The sequence below is a fragment of the Hemibagrus wyckioides genome, linkage group LG19, assembly GCF_019097595.1.
Source record: "Hemibagrus wyckioides isolate EC202008001 linkage group LG19, SWU_Hwy_1.0, whole genome shotgun sequence".
In the NCBI taxonomy this organism is placed as follows: domain Eukaryota; kingdom Metazoa; phylum Chordata; class Actinopteri; order Siluriformes; family Bagridae; genus Hemibagrus; species Hemibagrus wyckioides.
In genome coordinates, this window is record NC_080728.1 from 16,711,416 (window position 1) to 16,732,500 (window position 21,085).

Below are 21,085 nucleotides of genomic sequence, written 5' to 3' on the forward strand. Positions count from 1 at the left end.
GCTCTCTAGCGCCCTCGGGGGTGAATCAGTATATCATGTAGACGAGTTGTGGCTCTGGTCAGGACTCTGACTCACTACACACCGATGACTCAACTTCCTGTGACATTCTAATATCCTCATTAGTCAATGAAAAAAACGTAAACATGTTAAATATTTAAGTTTTATAGTTTAAAATCGTAGGCTAGCTAGTGGACTTTTTTTTAATTATCAGTAAATACTTCAAAGTCGTTAGACTCAAAGAAACCATATATAGAACATCAAATAAAGTAAGAAATCATTTGAGAACAAGAACAAGCTCTTTATATTTGTAGATGAAGTTGACTGAGTGTTTTTTGTCCTTTTTTTTTTTTTATTTTGGACCTGAGAGGCTTTAGGAAATATGTCGTCAATTTCAGTAAGGAAACATTAGTCCACATCAGTGCTCACTGGGGTTTGTGGTGCATTTTGGGACTTTCTTCTGAGAATGTTTCGGTACAAAGGAAGGATTTTGTGATGGAGAGAGAGAGAGAGAGAGAGAGAGAGAGAGAGAGCACGTAAACTGTCCGACTCCACGATCAAGTGAACTAGGAAGCTGGTTGAGACGCAGCCACAGTAACAGCAGGGTACAAATAGATTTATTAAGGGCTGACAGCGAACAGATGAACCCAATGTGTAACAGACCAATGACAGGACAGGGGGCGGAGTCAGACTCTGACCCGTGATGCACTGATGGGCGGGATATGTGAGACACGGTGCAAATCTCTGCTCTGTCTCCCACCTCCAGGAAGCTTGGTCCAGGTCATCTCAGCTAACTGTCTTTGCAGTGTTTCACATGTTCTCCATGAGGGTTTTCCTCCAGGTGTGAATGTGTCTGTGGTTTAGTAAAGTACAAGCTATTTAGTTATTCTACTTTTATTGGTGTTTAAACGATTATTACGCAGCATTACTTATTCAGCAGCTGCTGCAGAACTAATCAGAAAAGTGTGTTGTTATGAAAGTCAGGAATTTTTTTTAATGTCCTCCATGCATCAGTTGATTATCTCCCAGTATTTATTTACTGAACCATTTTATTTTTAACTTTTTCCTTTTTTTAAATGAGATCTTTAAATCATTTAACACTGGGGTTTTTTCCATTTTTTTTTCTTTTTTTTTATAGCCAGAGACTGTTTCCAGTCCAGTAACTCCTTATGACCACAGCACAGGTCTTAGTCACATTAAAATTAAAGTTAGATTTTTTCATACCTTTAAAGTTTAAAGCAGCTAAATTCGGGTTTAATTTTCAGTCCAATTCCAGTCAGGACAAACCAGTGCCCTAAAGAATCATTTGCTTTCTCTTTTACGGGGGAAAAAATGTTGTATGTCGAACCCTTTACCTTTCAGAAGAACTTCCCAACTGATCTTCTTTCGAAAGCTGGAATTGTTAACTGTTTAAATATTTCTTGAGAAATTAATTTTTTATTTTAAAAGTTAAGCATAGAACATTGGGGTGTGCTGTTGTAGGAAAATAATGAATATGAGGGTGGTGTGAATTATTGAAATGGAACACTTTTCAAGGAATATTTGGCTGGTTAATAATTCTAGCTTTCTAAAAAAAACTAAAAAGTAACTGCGTTCCTTTTACACCACTGCAATTAACCAACAATTATCACCTTTTATTTATTAAATATCGACCTGTACTATTTATCCATTTATTCAATCCTGTTCTTGCTTTCATTACATCAGCTTTCAAAATCACACTTTCGCCAGAGTCTCATTTTGCTCACTAAAGAAATCTTTACTATATAAACCGTTCGTTGTTGCTATGGTAACCGCAATGTATCGGAGCAAGAGCGTTAGTATAAACCTGCACTTTGAATCACTCTGAATCTTCTGACCAATCGGATTTGAGAATTCAGACGCTGTTAAAAATAATAACCACGACAACTCTGATAGCAGTTGAAAATGATTTGCGTCATAAAAAAATTACTTGACAATTGTTTTTTTTTTTGCAGCTCAGAGAGAGAGAGAGAGAGAGAGAGAGAGAGAGAGAGAGTGCTCTTGTCAGCTCTTGTCAGTTTTTCTCGGTCAGGCATATTGAGTAGCGAAGTGTAAGGAACGTTCTAGATGTACTGTGCCCAAGTGTTCTAGTTAAATATGGATCTCATTGTAGAGAGACGGCGAGGACGTCAAGGGAGAAATGTTGAAGTTAATACTGAAGATGGACGGGCTCTCACATGCTTCTTTTTTTTAGAGGTCAGGAAGTTTAGTAGTCTGTCTGTATGCTTCTCTTCTGTCCAGATTATTAATAATAGATTGCCTCCGTTTATGATGCAACAGCCATGTGGTCAGTGTAAGGTGTGTGTGTGTGTGTGTGTGTGTAGGGAAAAAAACGCTAGGGTAAAAAAGTTTCTCACTTTCTCACTTTCTACCCCAAGCCTACTGTTTTTTTTTTTCTCCCTTCATTTCTGCAGGGACCCTTTGCTCTTTCTCTGGTCTCTATACGGAGTAAAGCAGCATGAAACTTTAATGCCTTCTCTCTCTCTCTCTCTCTCTCTCTCTCTCTCTCTCTTTCTCTCTCTCGCTCCCTCTCTCTGCTTCAGAGTCTGAGTTTCGGGTTTTATTCCTGCGCCTCCGCGTGGGGTTTTTACTCAGCTGAAGGATTTGCTGTGGGTTATTAACGAGGAAGATTGACACCCCTCTTTACGGCTTTTAACATCGCAAATAAAACAGAATCTTGTGCGACAGTAGCTTTAAGAGCCAAATCGTTTACCATCTGTCTGTTCGCGTGTGCTTGTACTTTATGTTTGGTATCTTGTGCTGCGTACGTGTACATATGAAAAACCTGCTTTTCACAGTTTCCTCTTCACAGATGGACCATGTTCAGTATTTGTTCTTCTTTTTTGTATTTAACGTCTCGGGCAAGTCAGCTTGCCAATGTGCTTTTGTTTGTGTGTGTGTGTACATGTGGGGGTGTGCACATTTATGTTGATGAGGTTTGTTTTGCCTCAGACAGCACCACCAATTAAATATATTGCCTTAAATGCCGCCTACAGATAATCAGTGTTTTGTGTTTAGCGGATGAGCCGCGGTCTTACCGCGAGAATGCTTCGTCATCAAGAAAGACGCGTCTGTAGAGGGTCTAGATTTTGAGCATTAGAACAGCTTAAAAAAAGTGTTCTGGAGAACACACTGGTCACACGTGAGGTCTCACCTGATTGGTTTTTTCTTGTGTCTGTCACATAACCATATCTCCAAAAAGAGAGAAGTTGATGGTAAAATTCTTGACATTTTGTGACTTTGCTGCACCCGAGAGCAACACTCAAAGGATTTCAGTGTATTTATAACGTCACACGAAAGCTACGATTTGGGATTTTTCACAATTTTTAATTTTGTTAACCTTAAAAGCGTTTTTTTTTCCTTCGAGTGTTACGTTTTTTTGTTTTTTTCTAGTGTGTGAGTAATGCTGTTCATCTCATGGGCCCAGGACAAGGTCTTCCATTATGAGTGTGTGTGTGTGTGTCTGTGTGTGTGTGTGTGTGAGAGAGAGAGTGAGAGAGAGAGAGAGATTAAGATTCCATCCATTATGATGGGGTAGGTGTTTACATGACACTTTGACAAGGAAAGACATGAAAGTGCAGGCGTAAGCCGTGTGTGTGTGTGTGGTGTGTGTGTGTGTGTGTGTGTGTGTGTGTGTGGCAGGAGATCAAGTACAGGATGTCTTTCAGAGATGCTTCTTGAAGTGTAAGCTCATGCAGCCTTGCCAATAAATCCCATCCTCCAAAATGCTAATATAATATCATCCCTCTGTCCTGTATCCAGCGGCTGAGAGAGAGGAGAAGACTGCCAGTCCTGTCTGCCCTAAAAAAAGCCAAATTAATCAATCAGCACTTCTATTTCTGCTCGTCTCGGAAAGGCATCGCTCTGTTAAAACTTTTCGGACGAGACACATTTTAGTGCACTGTATACAAAACGTCACACAGGACAGGAAAAGCAGGTGGACATTAAAAAAGACTCCTGATTCCTCATTAAACCACCAGACACAGTGATGTCTCTGACCTCGACTCCACCTCCTTAATCTCACACTCGTGTTAAATATATCAATTGTAGGAATTTATCCTTATTTATGACTTATAGGTGACGGTGGTGAGGAAAAAAACCCCTGAGAGGACATGAGGAAGAAATCTCGACTCACAAGGCAACTCTTCCTCATCTGGGATATGTGATTTAGAAATATTGACTCTTCTTTAGCTGTGTACTATATGGGACTATATAAGTCCAAAAGTGAAAGTGTGTGAACAGGAAATTCATTTAAGTTTTAACAGGAAGTCTGCTTTGTTGAAGATTTTAGTTGTCCACTGATGGAAAAGCTGCTTGTTATTTAAGTAAAACTCACGCCAGACTTTTGCTCCGCCCCCTTTTCTTTACTTGCAGTTGATGCACACATGAGGGGAAAAAAAGCAAAATGATTCATCTTGTTTATTTATTTATTTATTTATTTATTTTATTATTATTTATTTATTTATGGCAAATTTGTGTTTGACTTTCTGAGAATTTTTGCTAAACCTTTGCTCTTAAAGTCCATGAAATTTAAAGTACTTGGCGAATTATCGTGAATTATTCCTTGGCTTCTTTATATTTTTATTCACTTGGACGTGTAGCTAGAATCCGACTGAAGTCAGCATAAAGCAAAGCCGAGTTAGTGTTTGAATATTCTTCATATTAGAGCAGAAAAGTTTGATTTTCAAGTGCAACGAGAGGTCAAAATCTGTAAATGCCACAGCTACAGCCAGGCTTCTGCACTTCCTGAAGATGAAAGAATGAATAGATCTCTGGTTTTGTTTGGTGAGGATCAGTTTTCGTCATATTCTGATTCTTTGTCGTCAAACAAAAACCCCAAAATTGATTTCTTTTAAGTCTAAGCCTGGCGTCCTGCATTACTGCACATAATACACACACACACACACACACACAAGGCTCACTAATCCCCTTTAACAATCTCACAATTTGAAGGTTGGAGGATTTTCCTCATCAAAGGCTACAGGCCACCCACTACAACACACACACACACACACTTTGTTTTAAGGAGTGAGTTTGTGTTTATTAGCTACATATGAAAGAAATAGATGGGTTCATGTGTTTATGCTGTTTGTGTGTGTGTGTGTGTGTGTGTGGGCATGCGTGCACCCGCATTTATTTAATTGCTATCCTTTGAAGAGAAAGTACATGAAAAGAACAGACGCCTTTGTCGATGAGATTCATCGTGAAATTTAAACTGTTTGTTGCTTAAAAGCTGCTTTTGAAATACGCAAAAGACACAAAAAAAGGAAAAAAGATGGAGGCTAATAACGGCAGTCATTTGCGTGTCCGGCTTAGGCGTGTTGAGCAGGGAAAAGCATCTCTTTTCCTTTTCTCTTGCTCTCTTCTTTTTCCCCCATCACAAAAGCAGCGGGCTCCTCACTCCCACCCCTTCCCTCCCTCCCTCCCTCGCTCCCTCCCTCCATCACGCTGGCGTTTTGTATTTGCGTGATTGATTGCTTCCAAAGACTATATTTTTTTTGCTTTGTGTTTCTAAGAGAATGACTCCATTGTAGAGCGAAGAGTCTTGTCTGTAATTCTGAGATGGGCCGGAGGAGCGGTTTGGGGAATCTGGAAGGAAAATAGAGGAAGGCGGTGAGCGCAAAACAGGAAAATGTGATTTTTATTTGATTTTTTTTTTTCATGTCAAAAAAGTCTAACCAATGGAACGAGTGTTAGATTCACAAAATAGTTTTGCTTTTGTTTGTACAGCAGAGGTGCCAATACTTATGGTTTAAGTGTAGCATTTCAATGGACATAAAAGTGGTCAGTTATTTGAGGTTATATTCGCTTAGTGTGGACTTCAGTTCTTCAATTTGATAACAATATTGTGTTTGTACAAAAAAAGGATGAAGGAAGACAAAATAGACAGAATGAGAAAATCTTTTTTGTTTATTTGATAAAAAAAATCAGCAAGAGGTTTATTTTGCTTTATGGTAAGAAAACAACGTTAAGTTGCAATATTACAGGTTACATATTAGTGTTTTTTTTTGTCATAGCCCCGCCCCCAGCCCATGTCCATAGCCCTGCCTCCGGCCCATGTCAATAGCCCTGCCTCCGGCCCATGTCCATAGCCCTGCCTCCGGCCCATGTCCATAGCCCTGCCTACGGCCCATGTCCATAGCCCTGCCTCCGGCCCATGTCCATAGCCCTGCCTCCGGCCCATGTCCATAGCCCTGCCTCCGGCCCATGTCCATAGCCCTGCCTCCGGCCCATGTCCATAGCCCTGCCTCCGGCCCATGTCCATAGCCCTGCCTCCGGCCCATGTCCATAGCCCTGCCTCCGGCCCATGTCCATAGCCCTGCCTCCGGCCCATGTCCATAGCCCTGCCTCCGGCCCATGTCTATAGCCCCGCCCCCAGCCCATGTCCATAGCCCTGCCTCCAGTCTGTAACTCCTAGCAACATATATAATTCACTTCTGAACATATTTAATGCATAAAATGCACAATTACGACATTGTGTTGTTGTTCAAACTTACTTTGTAATTGCATTATTTCTGACCAGACTTGAAGGCATCGTTTATTAAAGTGGGCGGGGCTATGATGTCATTAGTTGGAGCTACTTATTATTAGGTAGCGCTCACAACCTCATGACCCCCTGTTTACTTACTACTCATGTAGATCTGAGGGGAAAAAAGAAAAAATATCACTGATTTTCAGGGAGAAAATAATAGAAATTGAATAGAACTTATTTTTTATTTTTTCCAAAGTTGCCACTTCTGTTATTGAGTTTTACTCTTAAATCTTAACTTGCATGATTCAGTAGCTTCAACAGAACTGCTAGCAAAAGAGTTTATTTTGAGAAATGTTAAGCTTTAGCACAGAAACCCGAGCGCGAGGATGCGGACATGCCGACGGAACAGAAACAACAGAAAGAAGTTGTTCGTTTCTAACCCAAAAAAAATCTGCAGAAATGTGTCATTAAATGCAATGAGGCTTTTGTAACGGCGGCTCTAAATCTCTCCGGCTCGTGAGCAAAGCTTAAAGAGCATCTCTCCGCCAAGCGGTACAGCTCGTACTCATTTCTCTGAGTTTTTTTTTTTTTTACGATTTGCTCGCAGCGACAGCACAAATGTGCTTATCCCTGCAGATTTCTAGCAGCGCTGTAAAATATAATGTACGTGTGTGTTAACATCAGGTAAATTGCTTATATCTCACACCTTATGTGTTAGATTTCATAGTGCCTTCCTGTGTGTGTATCTGTGTGTGTGTGTGTGTGTGTGTGCTGACATTTCAGTAGCTCCCACCCCCCTCCCACACACACACACACACAGACACAGTCTTCCCCCCTCCCTCAATTTAATTGCTGCTTTTCAGGGACGCGCTTGACTGCATAATTGTCAAAACTCTGCGTGATTGAACTCTCCTTCACATAGCAAACCTGACACTTTCTGATGCGTCTCGTCTCTTTATGACACTTTTCAAATAAAGGAAGCGCTCCAGATGTTTGCCGTAATTTTTTTCTCCCTCACTCTCTCTACCTCGCTGCAGATTTCGGGGGCGCTGCCGTGAGCGTGTGCAGGAGGATTAGAGATTTGTGGGGACAGGCTGTCTGTGTGTTTGGCAGGCGTGGACAAGTCCGCTCCATGCCGCATATGAATATTTTAGCGAACACTTACAAATTGCACAATGAGACGGAATGAAGCGTAGTAAGGTTTGTTTATTAGTGCCTCAGAAAAGTTTTTTTTTCTTCTTTTTTTAATTAATCACGGTACTTAATGAACGTTTCAGAGACGTCGCTTATCGATGTTATCTTTACGAATTAATATCATCCTTTACTCATCCGCCTCAAACCGTTCCAAACCCTCACTCGTCACACTCTCTCGTCATTCCGCTGCTACGTTTCCATACGTCCCCGGCAATATATCACTTGCCTTAAATAATACAACTTATAGAATATAATAGAACATCACATCATAATTATTTAATATGGCTTAATCACACAAAAGTGCCAGCTCTTCTAAACTAATAGAAACCCATGCGATAAATAAAAATCCCTCTATTTTTCTTTTACAGCATAAACAGTGTTTATTTTTTTCTTCTTATACCCCAACAATTTGAATTGACTTTTTAAAAATGAATTCAAGACTTATTTTATACTTCCCTTTATTTTTATACCGTAAATTTGCAAAAAGAAGAATTTCCTGGTATCACTTATGTTATAACAGCTGTAAAGAGCCGTTTCTCAACCCAGGTTGTTGTTTTTCTTCCTTTCTAGAAGTTTATAAGACAAAACCAATCAAAATGCAGGTTGTTATATTACAGAAAAAGCAGAATATGGCAATTATTTTATTTATTTTTTAATTTTTTTATTTCGTCACTCACCTATTTCATAGGATATAGATATAATTGGACGTTAATGTGAAAACAAATTGAAAATATTGTTAAGAAATCGATATTAAAGTAATGTGTTTATTATTTGGATATGAATGATGTGGTGTTGATACTGTATGTTAAACTCATGATATACACCTGATGTTAAGGGTTGTGCTTTAAAATAAAACACGATCCAAACACTAATCCGTCTGCTTTAATCAGAAAATTTCAAATCTATCTAATACCTCTATACATGTTCTAAGCTACAGACATCTTTGATGAACATCAAGCTACATCTGTGGTCTTTAAGATCCAATTACATCCAGTTATGTTTTCTATGAATTACAAAAACCCCAGTGATCTGCGCTTTTATCCCTTTTTTTCCCCTGATCATTCAGGATTCATTCTGATTATCTTTTCAATAATAATAATATTAAAAAAACCTGAACCAGCTTCACCAGCAGCTGTACACACCCACGCCATCATGCTTCACAGATGTGGTGATGTGCGTTTGATCGCGAGCCGTTCCTTTTCTTCTCTCGACTCTTTCGATAAATCTTCATCACACCTGTCCATAAAACTCTCCTCCTCCTCCTGGAAACCCTCCCCAAAAACCCTCCCAAACTCCAACCCTACAGGCTTTAAAGGTATTTTTAGTAACGTGTAATCTGCCCATGCTGTTCACGAGGTTTACTGATGATTTACATCCTGTTAGAAACCATCTGAGCTCACACTCCTTTATTCCTCTTTATACCACAGCGCTGGTGAATGTGCAAATCCGATCAGTCAGATGGTGTCGATTTGTTTTTTAGAACAGCAGCACTGACGGTTCTTCATCATCGCCGGTTTATATTAATGTGTGTCCTAAATTTTCCAAAGTTAGGAATGAAGCATTAACTTCACCAGGATCTATAGTGCCTCGGAAAGTTCAAGCATGAACTAGACTGAAGAGTCGGAATCAGTCCGTCCAGGATTTCATAATATTGCAGAAGCAATATCAATCAATCAATCTCCATAATATTCGATTATATTTTTTAGAATTACTGCATATTTTCTGCAGGTTTGGGTGTGATGTCATCAAAGCCCTCTTCCTTTCACATGCTTCGTACAGCTATCACAAAAAGTAATGATGTGTCTTCACTGGTAGGAGGTTAAAAGAAGAATCCTTGCATCACAAATTGTGAAAAAAGTTGCAGCAAAACTGCAATTTTTGCTGCAACAATCACAAACTACTTGTCTGTCATGACATTACTTACAGAAGTTGAGGTTTTGGTTTATTTTGATTCGTTTTATTGTATCTGGCTGCGCTAGGCGCTTACCGATTTCAGTCAGGTTTGTTTCCTAACAAATAGAAATGGGGCGAAGTGAAGGGTTTTTTAGGGGCGTGTCTTTAAAAGTCTTGTCAGTTTCACCACATTTTTTTCAATGTCCTCTCTCTACAGGCACCCTGCCGTACGAGATAAAGATCGTGATAGCAGGAAACCACGAGCTGACGTTCGATCAGGAGTTCATGGCCGATCTGATCAAGCAGGACTTCTACTACTTTCCGTCCGCCTCCAAGCTGAAACCTGAGAACTATGAGAACGTGCAGTCGCTGCTCACCAACTGCATCTACCTGCAGGACTCGGACGTTACCGTCAGAGGTTTCCGCATCTATGGCTCACCCTGGTGAGTGTCCACTTTTCTGCCTCATTTCTTTTCTGCTTTTGTTCTTTCTACATCTGGAGTATTACCTCTAGCTCTGGAGGCAGCCTGGGTACCCTCAGATACCTGTGACCCTCCATAACATTCGAACATCATTAACACATTCATCATACGATACAAAAGTCTTCTTTTTCAGTGATAGATATTGGATTTTGACACTCCATACTTTTTATCTATTTATAGTTACATTAACTTATGCTCCTGTTATCGCTTACGCTTACGCAGCTATACAACATGATTCCCTTTTTTCACTTCTCAATTTAATAGGATGAAAATATGCAGAGTCATAATTCGTCCTGAAGATTTTCCCGTACAGAAAACTTTTCAGTGTTTTGTTTATTTTTCTCAACCTGTATATTATTAGGCTTAATTTATGACAAGTCTATGAACGAGCTCTTACTATAGAAATGAAACATGAGAACCAGGAGGTTAATTAATGCCATATAAACCTATGAGTTACTGTGATGCCATAACAGGAGAAAAAGATCATTTAAAAATGTTTATATAAAAGCAAGAATTCAGCAGTGGAGGTTCAAATCGATGTCTTTAAGTAGTGAAAGCTCAAAACAAGATTACATTCTGAATAAAATTTGCAAATGAACAAAACTGCTAGCGGTCCATTAACTGCCAATAAATTAAATGATGTTTTCCGGATCATTAAGAGACGTAAAACTTACAGGTGAAGAGTTTTATTATGACTTTAGACAAAAAAAAGCATAAGTATAAGATGCTGGGATTTTTAATGTCTCATTTTGCCATCGTATCATTTCGGTATGTTTTGATGATATTATTCTATGTGACTGGATTTGTAATGTTGATGATCTGATGATTTTAAAGCGAGCCTGATGACTGAACCTCCTCAGAGTTAATACAGCAGTGTGTATGTGGATATAGTGTTTGTGGAGTTAATACAGCAGTGTGTATGTGGATATAGTGTTTGTGGAGTTAATACAGCAGTGTGTATGTGGATATAGTGTTTGTGGAGTTAATACAGCAGTGTGTATGTGGATATAGTGTTTGTGGAGTTAATACAGCAGTGTGTATGTGGATATAGTGTTTGTGGAGTTAATACAGCAGTGTGTATGTGGATATAGTGTTTGTGGAGTTAATACAGCAGTGTGTATGTGGATATAGTGTTTGTGGAGTTAATACAGCAGTGTGTATGTGGATATAGTGTTTGTGGAGTTAATACAGCAGTGTGAAAGTGTTACTGTACAAGATCAAATCATTACTCTGTCCAAACCTGAAACAGAGTCAAGTTGAAGGGGTGTGACTCCAAGTGAGAAATGGGACGTTCATCTCTCTCTCTCTCTCTCTCTCTCTCTCTTCTTGTCTCCCCCTTGTCTGTTTGTCACCATATGTTGCTCAGTGTTCCCTTCCCCCTCAAGTCCGCCTCTATTTTTGCTCCATCTCTTCCCAGTTCCCCCATTGTCTGTCTCTCGTTAACACTTCTGCTGGCATCCCTCTGCGTCCAAGGCTGTATTTCCTCCTGATCAGACACACACACACACACGCTCGCACACACACACACACATACACACACACACAGTCTCATTGTGCTACTTTCCTCCCACTTAGGGAATGTAATTGCTTGTAAGAAGACTTAAGCGTGACCGTGTACAATGGCGAGACGAGAACGGAGAAAAGAAGATAAACCTACGTGGGCATGGGTGTGTGTACATGTGTAGGGTGGGGTGCGTATCACATCCCACAGGGCCGCGCATCGATGCTAGGCGTGGGACGTATCGGTCCCTTGTGTCAGATAATTGGTTTGTAGAGCTGGTTCGCTCGCTTGTTCTGTAGGTGAGGAAGTGTGTATGCAGATTTGTTTGGGAAAACAACAAAAATCCGCAAGTTTGGTTAAAGTGTTTGTGTGTTTTTATGTCTTGGTGCTAGGCAGGATTAGAGTCTGGCTGGATTGAAGGACGTTCTGGGTCCTCATGAGGCAGGTTTTATTTTTAAACAAAAAGATAAACATTAAAAATAATAAGAAAAGTTTATATTTTGTTTATTGAGGTTAGGGTTTGGGATACATTTAGGCATAGCAGAGCATTAATGAGCTGCAAGTCAATTAATGGTATTCAGAAGAGAAGTAAGTGTGTGTGTGTGTGTGTTTCACACATACTTGATTCAGCCTCAAATGTGTCAGGAAGTCGCCAGCTCTGTGTGTGTGTTCCCTATTCTGAACATCCTTTCAAACCATCATCAGTTTTTTGTCATTCCAAGTCGGACGTGTCTCTCCTCGGCAGGATGGAGCAGCACCGGTCTCCATGGTGATGTTGTTCCGCCAAAAAGTAAGGGCTTTCTGGACCGAGCCCATGTTGCCGCGGGTGACGGCTGCCTCAGATCTGAGCATCAGCTACATCTACGTCTCATCTCTTTATCCTCTCATCCATAATTCCAAGATCTTCTCTCTCTCTCTCTCTCTCTCTCTCTCTCTCTCTCTCTCTCTCTCTCTCTCTCTCTCACTTCATCCCTCCATCAAAGGTACACAAATCTAAATCTCATCCCTCGCTCTCTCTATTCTCTGTCCTGTTCCTCTCTTGTGCCTCGCTTTTGACAACTGCTCCATCCATCTTGTCTTTTCTCTTTTTTCCGCTCTTGTCAATCTTCTGTCTTCTGTCAGAGCCGTGTCTGTCTCGTGTTTCTCTTTGTTGTAGAAGACGTGTACACACACACACACACACAGAGTTGTTTAGTGGACTAAATGAGATCCTGGCACACTGCGTTTTCCACTAAATCTCGACTATTTGTCATGCGGTGATTCTGGAATGAAAGGGACAGCATGGGGGAAACATGTGCCGTGTTTTTCTGTTCTGCTGACGCTAATGCAAGTTTACAAGTCATTTGTCATCCCACAGAAACGTGTGTGTGTGTGTGTGTGTGTGTGTGTGTGTGTATAAGGGGCTGAGACTAAAGACAGTCTGATGCTGGTGTAAGTGGTGTATTAAAGATAGTCTGTTCTTTTGGATGTAGAGTCATCACGCCCATCTCTCTCCACACACACACACACACACACACACACACACACACACATACACAAACAGTACTAAAACAACCTCATATGTTATAAATGTGTGTAAGAGGATGAGACTAATGACAGTTTGAGTTGGTGTGTGTAAGTGGCGTGTGTGTGTGTGTTTACAAGGCTGTCAGAATCAATCCACTGATTTTTACATTATCACATATTATATGTATTTTTTTCTAAACTTTCCGGCTGACAAAAGTGCACCATTTTTGATCATATATTCAGTATTATAGATTTTTCTATATTTTTAAAAATATATTCTGATTGTTTAAAGTTTCTGTACCATTACATATTTAATGTTGATCTCACTGACGTAAGAAACTTCAGATGTGTGTGTGTGTGTGTGTGTGCTGCACGACCCTATCAAGCCATGTGATTACGTCATACTCTCTTTACTGAGCGACTCTATCCAGATTCGGGAAGCTGTCCGAGACCGATTTAACACGGGTCTCACCAGAAATGGAAAAATCTATCTGATCTAATCTCGCAGAATATCTCACGTGTCCACTGACCAATGAGGAGACCAGAGCATTAGAGGTGTTTAGTCAGAGTCACACACTCAAATCCAGCATGAAGTGTGGTGTGTACGGACTAGAGGGAATGCTGGGAATGCTGTTTTGGGAAAATAATGACTGATGATGATGATGGTAGGATGAAGCAGAGTTACTTTTTCAAGAGTCATGAAGCTTTTCATTGTCATTTGGATCTGATAAAATACACAGTGAAATTAGGATGCAAATAAGGATTCTGTTGTTTTGTATACAAGGTGTTTTATTCCTCTTATTCCACATGATTACAATTGTGTATGAAGTAAATTGTTAACCTTTCTCTCTCTCTCTCTCTCTCTCTCTCTCTCTCTCTCTCGTCATTTTACTCCTAAAAGTTCAAAAGCACTGATACTAGAGACTAAAATACATTTGCCATCACCATATATCACAGATGATCTTTTTCCCCTCCTTTGTTCAGTAACATGTTTTTTTCCCAGTTTAGTATTAAATAATATATATTAGATTATGCATCTCGTGTCTGCTGTACAAGTCCCTGCATAGCCGTCACTATAGAAACGCTGACCTGTTGTAACCATTATATAACCCTGTGATATGAACTGAATCCAGCAGAACCGTCAGAGCTCCTACAGAGTTCTAGAAAAACCTTCTGACCAATCAGGATGAAGGACTGGAAAGGTAATGGCTTTGATGAGCGTAGTTCAGTAGGAGACTGTGACCCTGTGTAGTGGCGTGATGGAGATTTGGACGGATCGATTTAACAGGATGATGAGCAGAGAAATTAGTAGTCAAAGTTTGTCACTGATCAGTTGCTTCATCTCTTCCCCTCTCTCTGTCTCTCTCTCTCTGTCTCTCTCTCTCTCTCTCCATTTGTCTCTGGGCACTGAGCTGCTTTGAACATGGCAGGGGGCTCAGCGATTTCTGCTGAGCACAACACGTGCCGAATTTGGACAAAGACTGATGAAGCGTGTACTGTAGCTCTGTGTGCTCTCTGAATCTGCTCACTGGCTGTGTCTCTCTCTCTCTCTCTCTCTCTCTCTCTCTTTTTTTCTCTCTTTCGCTCTCCCTCTTTTTTTCTCTCTCTCTCTCACTCTCTCTCTGTTGCTCTCTCTCTCTCTCCCTCACTCTCTCACTGTGTCTCTCTCTCTCTTTCACTCTTTCTTTTTCTCTGTTTCATTCCATTTCTCTCTCTCTCTCTCTCTCTCTCTCTCTCTCTCTGTGACTGTTATTTGAAAATGTTAGTCTAAATGTTGTTGATGATGTCTTTGAGGAGGCTGTCACGCAGTAAACCGGAGGAAAAAAGTCAGAGCGTAGAGAGAATCGCTATTTTTCCACACGAAAATGAAAATCGAAGACATGTTAGCTACCCAGTGACTCCCCGAGAAATAATTAACGGCAGAGATGCAAAAGACTCCGTAATTAGATTTTTTAATTATTGAGAATTTGCTTCTCTTCTGTAGTGTCCCAATTATAGAGGAGCCTCATCAAAAAAAAAAAAGAGAAAAAAACAGACAGAGAGGGAGCATGAAAGAATGAAGAAACAAAAGAGTCCCCTTTATTCGTGAATCTTGTGTGTTTGATGAGTCTTCCTCGCTGATGAAGGCCACGCGCTCTCTGCTGCTAATGAACATCCCCTTGATTGGAGGGATTGATGAGGAGGGAGGAGAGGATGATGAAGATGGTGATAAGTAATCGTCAGGATCGTTGTGGTGGGGGGAGATGTGTGAGATATAAGGGGTGTGTGTTTCACTGGTTGACCTTGCCTGTGTGCCTTGGCGAATTAATTAAGGTGCGGCGTAATGCAGAGTGCGATTTGGGACGAAGTGAGAGATTAGCACGGCGACGGCCGGGTCTCTCCTCGGGGAGCGAACTCGCTGCTTTGCCTATGTAGGGCCGGCCACAGGGGGCCGCACTCAATTAACAGCTGTCACAGTGTGGAGGGCGCGCAGATGGAGCGCCCCCTAGCCATGCCAAAGTACACACATCCCACACAGCACACAAAGCAGACAATCACCCAGGATGAGATTAGCCACTATTTTATTCTAATTTGTCATTTACTTGAAAGTACTTCCTCTGTTTTGGTGTCCTTAATTTGGTGTCCAGAATTTAATTTAATAATTCATTATTTTAATTTTTTTTTATTCTCATTATTTTTTAATGACAAATTATTACATTATTTATATTATTATATAATTTAAAAGTTATTTTTATTAATTATAATTTTTCCCCTTGCTTTTCATTTATTTCTTTTTTATTTTATTTGATTAAAAATGATATTTAAGCAGGTGAAAATATCATATATTAAATATTGTATGTAAACTTACAATACACAGGGTCAGTCTTGATGCTGCGCCCCCTGGAGCAGGGGGGAGGTCGGGGGCCTTGATCACTGGAACCATGAAAAGTGGGTTGAGCTTGAAACAGCATGGACTACTGATTGGTCAAACACAATTATGACAGGATTGTCCTGATCATTTCTAGGTCGAATCACTCAACCCAGCATGTCCTAATATTTGGAGGTTTCAATAACCCTGCTTATTTATATACCCACAATGTTTTCCCACAATCCCCACTCCTATCCATCTCTCCTCTTTCAAATGAAAGCTACAACCTGAGGAGGCTTCTTTCCAGCATCTTTTCCAGCTTCTACTTATGCTGCGTCACAGGAAAGAGTACCACACTCACTAGCAGTCCGGCCTGAAACAGCGCGGTTCTCATGACAAATCTGTAACATGGAAACTGTCATGTGGAGCAGGCAGTGCAACCTTGTGCAGAACCTGAATCTTCCAGTGGGAGGTGGTGTGAGTTCGGTTGCACTGGAATGAGAACGTGAACGACACTCGTCCTCATGTTCAGGAAGTAAAGTAACCCTTGCATGCGTTTTATCCCATGATGACATCATTACTTTCTACAATAAACATGTAGCATGAGTGACAGGGGAACGTTTGGGATTCAGATGAGGTGAGATGCCCTATTGCACATTATAGAACCACAATAATACTAAAAAATAAAAATTTGGTGAGTCGACATGGTTGTGTTCTTCATGCACGTTTTTGATGATGAGCGCAAATGCACAGAGGTTTCACCAGGAACTGTGATTCGGACCACAGCAAACATGTCCAGTGTGAAAAAGAGGAAAGCACAATCTGCCCTCTTCCGCATACACAAGCTCACAAACTCTTCTGATTGGTCCACTGTATCATCAGCAGAATTCTTACTCATGATCTCCTGATGATACACTGAAAGCTTTTCTGTTACTCACTCAGCAACACAATCCTTCAGTTCTTATGATTTTTATTCACTATATATGCTCCCTACAGAGGGTGCTGTAGAAGGTTCTTAACTGTGCTGTATTCCTGATACAACACCGTATGAGTCCTTGTTTTTAGATGTCTAGATAGTTGTTCAACCGTGATTAAAAGGCACCCATGGCATAGTTTGGGTCACTTGTACATACATTCAGACACGATTGTTCTGTCTCGCGCTTAATACTTGGTTAATAAGAGCCTTAAGACAAGACTATTAGAGACTTTTAACATGAACTACATTTCCTCAGTGAAAGCCGATTTTCATGTCCAATCATCGCTGATTTTGACTCACGTGAAATATAGTGAGTTATTCCAGAAGAAGCTACTGCACATCGATGTTTTCTGCCTTTAACAAACCACAACTGCTCTTTATCTGTTTTTAAATATTTCTTGACATCTGTTTCTTCAGCGTCTGATATCTGATGCTTTGCCTTGGCATCAGATGGTGTGAGCACTGTCCCACATCGATGTCTAATCAACATACTTTCACTACTAGGAGGAGGAACATGCACTTCTTCCCCTCCTCCCTTTTTTCCTTATCATTCTCCCTCCTACCTTATACGCCCTCTCTCTCTGTCTCTCTCTCTCTCTGTCTCTCTCTCTCTCTCTCTCTCATTCTTTCTTCTTTCTTTATTGCTTTACGTCTTCTTTCTGTCTCTCTCTCTCTTATTCTCTCCCTCTCATTCTCTCTCTCTCTCTTTATTGCTCTTCTTTCTTTCCTCCTTACTTCCTCTCTCTCTCTCTCATTCTTTCTTCTTTCTTTATTGCTTTACGTCTTCTTTCTGTCTCTCTCTCTCTTATTCTCTACCTCTCATTCTCTCTCTCTCTTTATTGCTCTTCTTTCTTTCCTCCTTACTTCCTCTCTCTCTCTCTCTCTCTCTCTATCTCTCTCTGTCTCTCTTTATTGCTCTTCTATCTTTCCTCCTTACATACCCTCTCTCTCTCTTTCTCTCTCTCTCTTTCTTTATTGCTCTCTGTCTCATCTTTTTTCTTTCTTTCCTCCTCACTTCCCCTCTCTCTCTCTTTCTCTCTCTCTCTCTCTCTCTCTCTCTCCCTCTCTCTCTCTCTCTCTCTCTCTCTCCATGTCCCTCTCTCTTTTTTTTCTTTCTCTCTTTCCCCCTCCCCGAGAACTTTGAAATAATTTGAGTCTCCTGGGTTTTTACACATTCTAATTTCGAACTAAATGGGACATCTGTTTGAGAAAAGGAAGATTTGCCTCGGTTGCTACGGCAACTATCACTCCGTGGGAAAGAGAGATAGAAGAGAGGGGGGGAAAAAAGGGTCCAGCAGTTTTACAGATTGACTTCACGGTAGACTTTACTAACACGTCCAATACGTCCTTCTGTGAAAACCCTCTGATTTTCATCATTCCACTCCAAACACAATTTTTTCCCCCTTTATCCCTTTTTCTTTCTGTCGTTCCTTCTCATTTGGTGCCGAATCTCAGTCTCTGTTTAAATTCTGTACAATTTCAGCGTAATGCAAGAGAAGGAAATTATGGCATATTAGATAATTACCATTGTGCATTAAGAGTTCTGCCAATTAGATGAGGAAAAATGTCATCTTTAAGCACACACACACACACACACACACACACTAATGCAGAGAAACACTATAACACGAAAGAGCTTTTATCTGCTCTGAAAGCTGCTCATTAGTTTTAAGGATTGATCATTATTTAAAAATGTGCTTTCGCAGCAATCTTCAACTTTTAAACCGTGGCTTGTGGTGTTGATGTCAGAAGGTTGCAGAGCTCCACAGCTTCACCCTGGAAACTGAAAAGTTGAAAGAAAGCCACGGTGAGCTTTAAGACGCCGTTCTGTTTGGGTGATAACGCAGGGGGACAGAGTTCGGTTCAGACGTAGACGTAGAGTCATGTTTGAGAAGTTTTGCTGTGGATTGTACCACTCAAAGATGATGATGAAGAAGATGATGATGTCAGTTTGGCTCTCAGGTCTCCATCACTCAAGTTTGATGGCTTCGTGTAGGAAGGAATTTGTGTTAAAACTATAACGAATTCAGAAATGAATGATTTTCTTGCCTATGTAGTGTAGTTATACAATGAAAATGAGTTATAATCACACTCTCTGGTCACCCAGATGTCGATGGCTTCACTTGTGAGTCTGTTTCCTCTTAAGGTTTCTTCCTCATGGACCGTCATCTCTGGCTTAATCATTACAAATAACTATATATTTTAATTAAGCTTTATCATTTATATTCTGATTTTTGATATATTCTAGTAAAGCTGCTCTACGACAATGTCAGCTGTTAAAAGCTACACAAATAAAGTTTAGTTGAAGTTATACGAGACATACACGGACACTTAGTGTAGCTGAAAAGATTGTTTCTAAAATATTATATTGTTTGTTTTTTTCTCCTCTGCCTGCTCTTGTCCAGTTCCCAATCATCAGCCAGATCGTACAAAAGCTACCAACCAATGAGGTTGCAGTATAACACACTGCATCTCTAAAACTGCAGAGGCGCTGTCTGCCCTCTTCCACATACATGAGCTCACACATACCTGAGATAGCCGTGTATTTCTGTGATTGTCAGTATGCCTCCTCCAACCACAGATCATTTTGCTCTTATTGGGATTCAAGCTCACGATCTCCAGATGCTAGGCATTTACAATATTCAACCCTTTACATTTCATGTCCTCTTTTCTCTGGTCAGTTCAGATGAACTTCCTGTGAACTTCATCTGCCGGGAAAATAAGAAGTCATAAAAAGTCACTGAATAGGAATTGATGCAGGACATGAAAGATCTGGTTCATTTTTCTTTGCGCCAACTTTATGGGCTTGTCACTTCAGCTGAGTCATAATATCGATATTTTATTGCTAATTTATATCACAATATGTCTTTCTGTGGCCAAGTTTCGGAGATATTTTCTTTCAGAAATGTACTGAAATGAAGCAGCTGATTTATGTTGATGTTTCCATTTTTAAATCCCAAATCCTTTTTAGTGTTAAATATTTTAAATAAAGACATTTTTTTAATTATATAAAAATAAAAATAAAATATTTTTGCAGATATATCAATTATTAAACTTTATTTATTTATTTATTTATTTATTTATTTATTTATTTATTTATTTATTTGCTGAGCCAATCTATATATCGTCATACATGCTGGGAATCGAACGCCTTTCACCTCGCTGTATTCTTTTTGTTCTTTGGCTCACATCTGATGGAAGAAAATAACCGTCTCCTCCGTGGACATATGCTACGACTTTTTATGGTTCTTGTGCCTCAATGTTTATAAATGCTGAAGGACTTCATTCATCTTAAAGGCAGAGAAAAACAACTCCTACACCTGATTATGTAATGCTTCAGCACTGGTCCTTAAAAAAAACAAAAAACAAGTGTCCCATGAAGAAGAACCAGCTCAGGCGCAGGCATCTTGTCTGTGGAAAGGCGGAGTGTGTGTGTGTGTGAGTGAGAGAGAGAGAGAGAGAGAGAGAGAGTGTAAACCTCCACACCCAATTTTATCTTCCTTGGAGAGGCCCCGGGGGCTCTCACCCTCCCTTCCATCTTATCATCCAGAAGGCAATAGTTTTGTATCGCTCCAAGCATCACCATATGACACTTTTTCTTGCTAGCTAACAAACACACACACACCCACACACACACATCCGGAAGCAGCCGCTCATGATGGTGTTATTCTGCACCTGCTCCTCACAGTTCAGACTTGAGGGGCCTGGCAGTAGCATAAACAACACACACACACACACACACACACACAACACACACTCTTTCTCTCTCTCTCTCTCTCTCTCTCTCTCTCTCTCTCTCTCTCTCTCTCTCTCTCTCTCTCCCTCTCTCCTTCTCTTTCTCTCTCTCTCTCTCTCTCACTCTCCCTCTCTCCTTCTCTTTCTCTCTCTCTCTCTCTCTCTCTCACACACACACACACACAATCACACATACTCTTCTTGTATTAGTCCTATCCGAGGCTGTTAGTGAATTGGAGTGACATCTGGTTCTTCATTTGTGCTTTTGCTCTCTCTGTCCCTCCATCTCCATCCCTCCACATCACATCTATTCCCATTCCTTTCACTTCCCCCCCTCTCTCACTATCCCTCATTCCCATTGCTCTCCTCCCGAGTTGTTTCTGGCAGCAGATGTATCGTAACTCCTCTGCCACAACATGCACTGTACCACTGTACCTGCCTTAACGTATTGGCAACATAATTA

At 40.5% G+C, this 21,085-nt stretch overlaps 1 protein-coding gene across 1 annotated transcript in view; it reads left to right on the forward strand.

Moving 5' to 3' along the window:
- Window positions 1–21,085, forward strand: part of mpped1 (metallophosphoesterase domain containing 1) — a 57,917-nt gene that overhangs the window by 6,075 nt on the left and 30,757 nt on the right. Inside the window, exon 4 of the mRNA XM_058416688.1 lies at window positions 9,792–10,017. Coding sequence (XP_058272671.1) covers window positions 9,792–10,017 — 226 coding nt within the window. The remainder of the gene's footprint in view (window positions 1–9,791; window positions 10,018–21,085) is intronic.